Source organism: Anopheles nili, chromosome X (assembly GCF_943737925.1).
Source record: "Anopheles nili chromosome X, idAnoNiliSN_F5_01, whole genome shotgun sequence".
Taxonomy (NCBI): Eukaryota; Metazoa; Arthropoda; class Insecta; order Diptera; family Culicidae; genus Anopheles; species Anopheles nili.
In genome coordinates this window covers 6,241,420-6,251,866 of record NC_071293.1, presented here as the reverse complement: position 1 = coordinate 6,251,866, position 10,447 = coordinate 6,241,420, and the positions used below count along the sequence as shown (strand labels likewise).

General features: G+C 48.6%; 1 protein-coding gene across 1 annotated transcript; it reads right to left on the bottom strand.

Annotated features, from left to right (window-relative positions):
• Positions 1 to 1,072: 1,072 nt before the first annotated feature.
• Positions 1,073 to 9,726, bottom strand: LOC128728715 (monocarboxylate transporter 8-like). Its single transcript, XM_053822352.1, has 6 exons — positions 9,009 to 9,726; positions 4,315 to 4,488; positions 3,832 to 4,234; positions 3,217 to 3,762; positions 2,848 to 3,142; positions 1,073 to 2,738 (listed from the first exon to the last, which is right to left on the bottom strand). Exons 1-6 carry the CDS (start codon positions 9,724 to 9,726, stop codon positions 2,115 to 2,117), a joined length of 2,760 nt encoding a protein of 919 aa, XP_053678327.1. The 3' UTR covers positions 1,073 to 2,114.
• Positions 9,727 to 10,447: the final 721 nt, after the last annotated feature.

The window sequence follows — 10,447 nt, the reverse complement described above, 5'->3', positions numbered from 1 at the left end:
TCTAGCTACTACGAGTAATTAAAAAAGTCATGAAAACCTTGGCTAAACATAGCAAGGTAGGCCATGTCGTTAAGATGTGCTCAATTGAGAGCGGGCCAGTAAAGAAGAAGATTTTTTTCTCGTCTTGAAAGAAAGAAGTATAAACCTCAGGACCTTTTTCTAATATTCAATCTTAATCCTTCGCTGTTGACATACGCATCATTGGTTTACGGCTTCCGTATGTAGCAGATGGATAAAAACGGATTGAGCAGGCGTCAGAGAACCTCTGGTTGGAAATAAATACTGGGAAAGGCCAATAAACCGCTAAGCAGTGCTCACAGTGTCGGACAAGCAAGCAAGTAACGCTAGCAACTATTATTTTTCTTTTCAACTACTCTACTGGCTACCAACTTTAAATTACTTAAAAAAACTGTTTTGTTTTTAAATAACTTCCATTTTTGAACAATTTGTATTGGCTATTAGTATAGCAAATGAGAAAAAAGTGCATTGAATGAAGATTCGGTTCTTTCGTAGTACTCTAAGGCAAATTCGCAAACTTCTCACAATTAAGACGAAATCGTGTGTAAATATAGTGCCACTGTATATTCTGGCAGCGAAACAGGCATGCTTTCCCTTCTTTCCCTAGATCAAAATGTCACGCAATACTAACGGCAATGCGGCAGAAGAAGCATAATAAGCAGGACAGTTTAAGAATAGTTTTACGTAGAATATTATCGCTGTTCGCATAACGAGCTATAAAAGCGAAAAACATAAACAAAAAATCTTGCAAACGGATCAAATACCACCCGTTTTTCAACTCCAACAGCTAAGCGAGGGTCTGCTCTTCGATTAGTTATTAAATAAGTATTTCACTAGGTACACGGTTTTCTGTTTCGGATTTGTCTCCTCTTTCCTCGTGTTTATACATAGAAAATGTTTTTTTGCAAAGGAAATAGAATGATACCTACAGAATGATGCGCTCGTTGTTCCGTTTCTCTGCGTTGTTAAACACTGGAAAGAAACCCAAAATACAGAGAGTATTCTCGCTTGCACGTAAGTAGTAAATCACAAGAAAAACGTAAATGTTATGGCTTTATCTGGTTTTTATTAAAACAATTCCATCAGTATTTGCGGGTGCATTTCACTAACGGTGTTGCATTTTGGCTGCATATAGCACTGTGTGTTTTTGGGGTGCATTATTTCACCCTCTTTATCGGCTCCACGGACTGTTAGCTGTCAGTTGACGCGGATTTTCGTAGAGGAGTAGTAGGCTGGCGATGGTTCGGTCTAATAACCCGCGGTTATAGCATACCCCACACAGTATGGATATAGAATAGGTTTGTATACATCAGTATATGCACTATAAGAGTAGATTATAAACGGCCGTTTATAGCGTTACATATAAATTATCTTACACGATCTCCTTCGTGCATGGCGAGCGGGCGGTGTGGGCAGAAACAGGTGAGAGCAGGGTGCATCCCCACCCCCACCCGTACGCCCCGCGTACGCGAACCTATGCAACTTCTAACAGTCGATTACTTTATAGCATCATTTGGTAAATTGAGTGGCGAAGGAAAAGAAAAGAAAAAAACAAATAGTTCCGGGCGGTCCTTTTCCGTACTCGGAACCGTGGAGCGGCCGAGGAGAGGCAGGCCAATCGTACCGACAGAAGCGGCCGCAAGGCTTAAGGATGGCACCGAAAACCCGTTCAGAGCCTGCGGGAGCTCTGGGGCCGTCGCTCGTTCGCAGAAAAATAAACTAAAAGAAAAGCGTTAATAACGCCCGAAAAGAACCAGAAAAAAACGGGAAGATGAACGCCTCGCAAATAAATCGTGCGGCAGCAGCAAACATCGATGAAGTATACCTCGGAGGGGCACGTCAGCACTATGTACAAATGGATCGATTTATGGGTGGTGTATGTGTGTGCCCGCGTTCATCTGCACCCCAACCCCATCCACCAACACCTGGCAATCTGATAGTTGCTTACTAAACATTTACTCCTTCAAGTCCTGCGGGTCCTTCTACGCCAAGCGCACTCTCCTCGCCAGAGTTGGTACACCTCGTCCTTCATCGTTCACATCTCTTTTCCTTTTTTTCTTCGTCTTCCAGTTCGCGCATTCTCTCGCTCGCTCGCTCTAAACTGAGGCTTCATCGATCACAGATATAACGCGGTTGTTGAGAAAACCGACCTGCTGGCTCGGGCGCCATTTACTGTTCAGTCTGCAGTGCTGCTGGGGCTGGAGGGCGTTTGGGCCGGTTCCACCGCCACTCCCATTCCCGGACGTCTGCTTCCCACCAGCGTCCCCACCGCTTCGACCTCCTCCTCCTCCACCACCTCCACCACCGATCGTGTTTTGTGGGGCGACGTCGGATTTGGTGACCAACAGTGGCAGGTTCTTGGCCAGATCGCCATTGACCGGCTGGTGGTGTTGGTGTTGCTGCTGCGGATGGTGATGCTGGTGATGCTGGTGATGGTGGTGGTGATGTACCTGGTGAGGATGTAACAGGGTGAGCCGTGGGTCCGTCCCGTTGACGTCTGGACCGGTGGTCGGTGGTGCGACTATTGTCCCCGGTGCGTGTTCGGCAGGACACTCGGGGTGGTGTTGGTAGGGTGGTCCTGCCCCGGCCAGAAGCCGCCCATCACCTAGCAGGGCCTTTGTTTTTGAGAGCGACAACCGACGGCCGCGCTTGTCCAGTAGGATAGGAACTTCGGCGCTGAGGTTGTTCTCGAACTCACTCAGCATGAGATAGTTTTCCACCTGTCCGGGTGAACCATGACAGCCAATGGTAGAAGGAAAGGTGTTAGTATATTGTGGAAAAAAAAACCCCACACATTCGCAGAAGTACAGACCGCCCGCCGAAACGCACCTTGTTGCAAGAGGTGATACAATCACCGACATAGTCGAGATCGTCGAGCAAGTTGTCGGGCAGGTCCATGTCAGCGATGCCCTCCTCAGAGATGCAGGTGAGCTCTGGTTTGTCAAGACCGTTGATCGGTTCCACGATACCATCGCTGAGCGGTGGTATGAGCAGCTCCGGACCAATCATCATGGCAGTGTTGCCAGTGATGATGCCCGGTTCATTGTCCGGTTCCTGCGAGAATGACAGCTTGCGCCGCTGAGGACACGTCTCCGAAACACACAGGTGGCGTGTTCCATTCGCCCTGGTTATGTAGGATAGAAGAGAAGGTATTGTTAGCGGGTTTCTCGGTGTAGGGTGTTGTGTACCGTTGTGTACCTGGTGTGTTTATGGCGTGACACGGACCGCCGATGTAAGTCGATCAGGAACATCAGCACGCTGCCAACGATGGCGCAGCCGGAGCTGAAGTAGTAACCGGCAGTACCGGAACCGTTCTCGTTCATGTAACCTGAGATGGGCACACCGAGTGCAATCGGGATGGCTTGCGCGAACTGCACGAAGCCCCAGGCACGAGCGAAGTTACGTGCCCGCACCTTCTCGTAGGTGTACATCTTGAGCGAGTAGTGATACCCGCCGCAGAAGATGCCGTAGATCCAGACGAACATGACGTACCCGTGGTAGTTACCGTGGACGGCGGTGAGGGCGAGAATGCAAACACCACACATGAAGATCGCAGTTTGGCAGAGGTACTGACGAGCGATCCGGCACTCGACGCTGTTTCGAACGACCAGCAGTCCGAACGCGGTGCATCCGAGTGTCCAGGCTAGTCCGAGGTAGATCTGCAGGATCATCACCTTGTCTCCAATGCCGTCTTTCTGCACCTCATGCGCTAGGTAGAAGATAGGAGTGTTGATGCCAAACGCACTGCAAAGACAGATCGATTAGATAACGAAGTAGTTGTTTGGCAGGTGTTGGACGTTATGAAGTACTCACCCGATACCAGTAGACGCCAGCAGGATGCGGACGGTTTTGCTGCGTAGCGTGCTGAAGTCGAAAAAGGGTGGCCGATCGTCGTGCTTGTTCTTGTCCTTGATCTTGCGCTTCTGATTCTTCAAGTGAAGGATAGCGCGCCTTTGTGGATGGTACAGCGATGCCGACCGGTAGCATGTCCCGAGAATGAAGGTGATGAACACGGTCCCAGTGACGGCCTGCAACCCTAGTCGCCATCCGATCGCGTCGATCGCTGACTTGATGAAGGCGGACATGACGGCGATGCCGAGCCCGCTTCCGGATACGATGAAGATCTCGACGAATTCTCGGCGCTTCTTAAAATACTGCGCCACCATCAGTGTAGAGCAGTCGCGTGTCATACCAACACCAACACCTACGACGGCACCTGTGCGAACGTGCAAAGGAGCGTGTGTTGCACTTAAGTGGTGTTGTTGATGATTTACTTTCAATTATCGGCGCACTTACCGTAGCTGAAGAATAGCTGGTGGAACTGGGAGGCGAATGACGTGAACAGGCAACCGAGGGCAGTTACTAACCCGCCGATGACAGCTGTGAGGCGTGTCGACTTTCGCTTGCATACCGCGATGGTTATAGGTGATATGAAGAGAGCAACAGCGGTCGACAGTGCGCCCAGCCATCCTGTAGAAGGACATGAGAAATGTACAAGGAAGGTTAAATTTAGTGCGGTTGGTGGATTCAGTTCTGTGCCTTTAAATCAAGCGGAAAAAGCGGATAGATCCTTGAAATTGTGGCATTCTCTTGCATCTTAAAGTATGACTCGAAATATGGTAATCTATAAATAGTTAAATCAAGAATATAAACTAAAAAAAGCATGATAATTTTGTATAATTGTAGATGAGCACCACGAACATCACGCAGATGAAGCACCCGTCAGCTGGAACAAACTCCCAAAGTAGCTCGTGATATGCTTCTTTTCTCTACCCTTTCTCCCTATTTCCCTTGGATAATCCAATCCCATTGAGTGGCGCCATGCAGTTCACATAAATCATGTATCGGATGGCTCGGATTCTGTACCAAGCAGCTGTTCTCGCCCGCGACTCGCAGCGTTGTCTCACAATCAGATCTTTTTTACTGTTACAAGTTGTCATAACCGTGCTCCCGCCATGTGCCGGCGAGTATTAATGTGCCGAACTTTTTTCTTTATTGCGCTTCCCAAACCCATACCGACGTTGCACAAAGAGGCGCCGGAGCTCATCATACGGCTTCATCCTTCGCATCCTGGCATTTTTCCCGGTCTCTGTCTGCTTGGTACGGCTTCATGCGCGCCCTTCACGCGACGGGATTTATTTGTTTTTGCACATACGAGCGAATGTATTCGCGAATGATTAGCGTTGATTTATGGCGAATCCGCAGACGAACATGATGAATCGTGGCGCAGATAGCAATGATGAGTTAATAATGCTGAGCACACACTTTTGTCGCGGCCATCACACGGAAGTTGATTGACTGGCGGTGAGAATTCGTAGTTTGTGGGAATAAAACGGAATACGATGTTGTTACGCTTGAAAGCGGTAGAATTAGCTGAAGTAGATCGAACAGAATCCTATCTTGGACTGACCTGATACACAACATGTGCTTCCGAGGCTGTCCGGAGTGATAGTAAACGCTACAACTGTTAATGTGCTCGTGGAAAATTGCAATGGAGACATGCTACGGCCATGTCTTTCTAATCTGATCCATCGAAACGCCGCCATTTCAGAGGGTTCTACCATTGCCTTCTACATACGGTCCAGCTTTCATCCCGAGGTACAAAAAAAAGGAAGGAAATCAATGCAATCCGTGTTGAAGACAATTTCAAACCGACACACTTGGCAAACGGCAAACATAGCAGCGAGTGTCCATAAAAAGCCACCCCCTTGTGACGGCCATTCAGGCCAGGGGGCGACAAAAAAGCCATTAAAACTTTTATACACCGCCCGTTTCAGGATGCGCTGGTTTTCCCGGCCACCTAGTAGGGGGGATTGAAAGGAAAAGGAGGATATGTTTTATGTTTTTAATTTTTATTTTCCAGCTTAATCGCTGCCGTCCGAGTTGGACATTTTCCCTCGAGCTATCTCGCTGGGCTTGGTTATGAACTTTTCACCGATGCGCTTCTAATGACAGCGTGGCCATATGTCGCGTCGAAATGGTGCCGAGGCTTAGCAGAGTTTTCCACCGCCGATGGAACAGCGAACGGTGGAAATGTGATCCGTATCTGGTCGTGGAGGTGCGCCCATTTCCGGGACGCGTTACGATTTTTATGTGTGCCGTGTACTTACGAAAGAAGGGGAGAAAATGAAACAGGCTGCTAGGGTGGACAGCTAAAGTGGTCGATGAAATAGTTTGCTCGGGATAGAGTGTTAAGTGTTGGCCAGGCCATATGCAACGAGTTCGATGTGAATGGAAAGTAGCCGCTATGCTACAGATTTTTACAGCAACTTTCCAGCTTAGATTATAAATTAACTTAAGTTTATTTTAAAGCGGCTTTTACAATATCAGTAAAAGTAGATAATACGTTGTACACAAAATTAAAACAAATGCACAAATCGGTTCACTAGTGAGAAAGCGAAAAGAAACGTATGGTAAAATACCATTAAAAGAAATAATGGTGTCATTTTACACACATGTGATCAACAGAGTGTAGAGAGATTATGGCCAACACTTAGCAGCATATGGTAGCGTTGGTGCTCGCTTTTACAGCTATATGATTTGGTTAGAATGTAATCTATTGTTGCTGCAATTTGTAAAGGAAAGTTAGGTTGAAATAATTTTTTTTTCAAAATTCACTAAAAATCGTTTGAAACGTTAATTATTCATTTCGTACATGTCGTCACATGAACATAATTTCTAAATATATTTCACCAAATTTATGATCCCTTTTAACAGTCCTGGGGAAAGTCATTCGATTCTTTCTTCGTTTAATTACATTAGAGTGCTGCTTGTTGGTACGTCACCGAACCAGAAAAAGCTTCTCGTAGATGCACAGAGCGCGTTTGGTTCTGAGACGATCAGAGAGATTATGAATTTAGCACCCATGCATGTATGTATGAGCGCTTGAAGCGTGTAATATATTACTGCCAGCACCCGTCTCCTGTGTCGTCCATAAAGTAAATCCTCCACCCTTATTTTGCCACCCTATCCCTCAACCTTTTGGACGTTCAAACGTCTAACCAGCGTCGCGCGCGTTATGCCACCACCGGTTGAAACACTCGATTGACGCCATAATTCAGCACGATGGTAGCTAAATTTCATTCCCTCTTTTCTCTTTCCTCCATCTGGGTGTTTTTTATATCCTTCGGCGCCCCCAAAAGCCACAACTTACGAGGATTTCTTTGCGGCACGTGGCGTTTGCGTTTTGGAGGTCTGTACAAAAAAGTAAAAAAAAAACGGCGATGGGCTTAACGTTGGCTTTCCTCCACGCAGGGACACTCGCGCGCTGACACTGGTGCTGATGATCGCATACTTTACGTGCCGCCGCAAGTGGGAATGGAAATTCATGCTTCCCTTGTTTCCGTTACTCCGGCACCGAATGGGAGCAAGCAAAAAATCAAACAGAAACCCTGCATGAAGCAGGGACACGATGGCAGCAAATGATAAATCAACGAAGCGGACTAGCTGAAATGGCAAACCGCACGCGGCACCGGTCCAGAATGTGACAATTATCGTAAAGTAGCATCAAGCAGCACCACATGGAGACGCCTGGTGGCTCGTGCCGTGTAACTGGCTGCGTACTGTGCGCGGTTTGGTTGCGTTCGTTCCAGAGCGTGCTAGCGTGAACGGATGCGCTTATTTGACGCGGGTAGGATAAAAACGAGGCGTGGTGAGCGGAGGCAGGGCAAAAAAATAATACGACACCATTTGTCTTGCCCTGATCGGTCGCAAATTTATGCACTTGTGCCGAAAACGAGACCCCAGACCGGCGTGAGATTGTACCCGAACAGGGACGCCAGTTGTAATTTACCGTTCCGGTTCCGGCGCATAAAGCCCGGTCACAAATTGTCGGCTTCGCAACACAATGAACGGGTTTCGAGGGTGGTTGAAATTAATTTTCATCATGAAAAGCACCGCACATCGGGGGTTGGGTTTAGAGCAGCAGAATCGAACGTGTCCCAGACGCAGCCAGATAGCGCTGGTGCTTGTTTTTTTGGGGGGAAATTTCGCCGTAAATTTGCGCAACCCGAATGTGAAAGCCTGCGCTTGCTCGCGCAGAAGGCAGTGAAATAAATTGCATCGATTTACACGGGCCGTTTCGTTGGTGAATGCCCAAGCGGAGCGGTTTTGGGTGAACTGGTGCGAATGATGATGGAGCCAGGCAGCAACCGGAAACTCGTGGAAAAGGAATGGTGGGTTTTTTGGTCAACATGGATCAATTTGGTGGATGTATGGGAGCTTTCTTGCGGTAAGAATATTAATTTTGGCCTGAACGAAACAGATTCCTGCAACTGGCTAACTTCTGCTCATCGCTCGCATGCTACGATTTTCCAACCCTGGGTGGTCCAGTGCACAATTATGCATTATGCGATACCAATTTGGTGGCTCTCTTTCTAGCGGCTTAGTTTGCACCACTTTCGATACACCGATCGGGATCGGGTGATGTCCGAAGCTCGAAACCAGAACCCAGCCCGGGGCTTTTCCGAAAGTTCTGCTAACACGTCGCTTTCCCGTGTGTTGTGCTGGAAAATGCGTCCGGAAAATCTCGCACGCTTAGGACGGCACTACACGGGGGAGAAAAGGGGTGAGGGAGGAGTGTTGAAGAGGCTAGCTTTTCGACCAGTCATCGTTTCGCAAATGGAAAATTTCTCCCCATCTCGGGAAAAACAGACAGTTTGCAGATTCCTGCGAGGAAACTCCCATGGTCAGGGAAATCGAAGGAAATGGGAAAAATCCAACCAAATCGTGGCCGGCTCAATGGAGGGGTGAGAGAAATTATGGCAATGTGATTACTTTGCGAAAGTAATCAAAAATTTTCCCCACTACAGCAGCGAAAATGGCGCCCTTAGTTGTTTTTTATTAACGCCTGCGAGATGCTGCCAGGACGTCGTTCGAAGTTTGGGAGGCGAGAAGAAGAAACAGTTTTTAAGGGATTTTGCTACAACACAGCTGAATGATTTGATCTTCCTTTGATACCTCCCTGAACACTTTCTGCAGAAGCAGCTCACCTGTTAGGGCGATTGACTCGACACGATAGCAACGCCCAGCTGCGAGGATCAACACACCAACAGCGGTTTGCAGTCCGTGCGTCAGGACATGCACCAGAACACCGACAAGGACGACGATCCAGCCCCAGCCACCTTCCGGGTAGTAGTGTTGCTTGATCGTACTCGTGCTTGTATTCGACATACGGCTTGAAGCTCGCTGTTGATGCGGCAGGTGATGGTGATGGTGGTGGTGTAGCAACAGATGAGGTAGCGTGGGTGAATGTCCCCGCTCACCCACCTCCCCTTGACGCTCATCACCTTCCTCCTCTTCTTCTTCCTCCTCGTCGGCGTCGTCTTCCTCCTCATCGTCGTCATCTTCATTTTCGCCTTCATCCTTCACCTTCGGCTGTAGTTCACCTTGTTCGTCCTTTATGCCCTTTTTGGGACGTTGCGAGACCCTACTGCAACCCTTACCGACCTCACCACATGCCGAAAGGACCGCACCTTGTGACTGTGCTAGTGCTTTTGCGAGGGTTTCTAGTTCTCCGAGTGGCGATCCAGCGACCTTCCCCGCACCAGACGTCCTTGAGGCCTTCGGATGAGTCGTACCCGTAGGGCCATCTCCTGGTGGAGGCGTCACAGGTTCATCAAATACGAGCGAGTGCGCATCGGCACTAGTAGCGACTCCTGAATCCTCGTAGTTACCGTACACCGGCTCGTTCTGGAAGAGTATCCGCATGATGACGTCACTTTCCACTGTCCACACTGACCAGACACACACACACACACACGCGCGAGCGCACACTTCCGGTCAGCTCACGCGGCTGCTCCCGGTTGAATGGAGCCAAGTGAACCGAATCGCGTCATGCTCGAAGGGAGAAGGAATTTTGGGTCTCACTGGCACCAAGATGGCGCGTTCATGTTTCTCTGACAGGTTTACGCTTGTGTGTCCAGTTCGCTGCCTTGGTTTAGCCCTTTAGGAGTTTCGCAATTGTACATCACATCAGCAACACCTGCACGAAGGGAAGATAGCAACTGAGGCGCACTGTTCACCCATCCGAACACCGTACTCCGGTGGTTTGTTGTTAATCTGCGTCGTTCTCACGTTCAATGTCACTGCTCCACAGGGTACGCTGCGTGTAACCCACGCAAGGTTGCGGTTAGTGCTCTTGTTTTCTTCTTAAACCAGGCGCCTTTGTGGCAAATAGCGATTAACAGCATAACCCCCCGAAAACATACAAGAAAACAGACGCTTTCTCGGTAGGGAACAGCGATTCCGCTCGGAGGATGGATGGCGTCGGAATGATGTTTTAAATATAATTTTATACGAGCTGCTTCGTGCTGGCTGTCGCGACCATTTCCATCATCGCCGACAGCATCGCGTGTGATAGGCCTTCAACATGTGGAAGAGCTACGTTTGGATATGCACTCTAATTCGGCGCAATTTCGTCACAACGCAG

What these genes read in the sequence shown, in the direction of transcription:
- LOC128728715 (XM_053822352.1), bottom strand. Translation starts at nt 9,726, where the DNA reads ATGCGGATACTCTTCCAGAACGAGCCGGTGTACGGTAACTACGAGGAT. An exon ending in CTGGCGTCTACTGGTATCGG is followed by an intron (nt 3,763 to 3,831) that starts GTGAGTACTTCA and finishes CTGTCTTTGCAG; the next exon opens with TGCGTTTGGCATCAACACTC. An exon ending in TCACGCCATAAACACACCAG is followed by an intron (nt 3,143 to 3,216) that starts GTACACAACGGT and finishes CTACATAACCAG; the next exon opens with GGCGAATGGAACACGCCACC.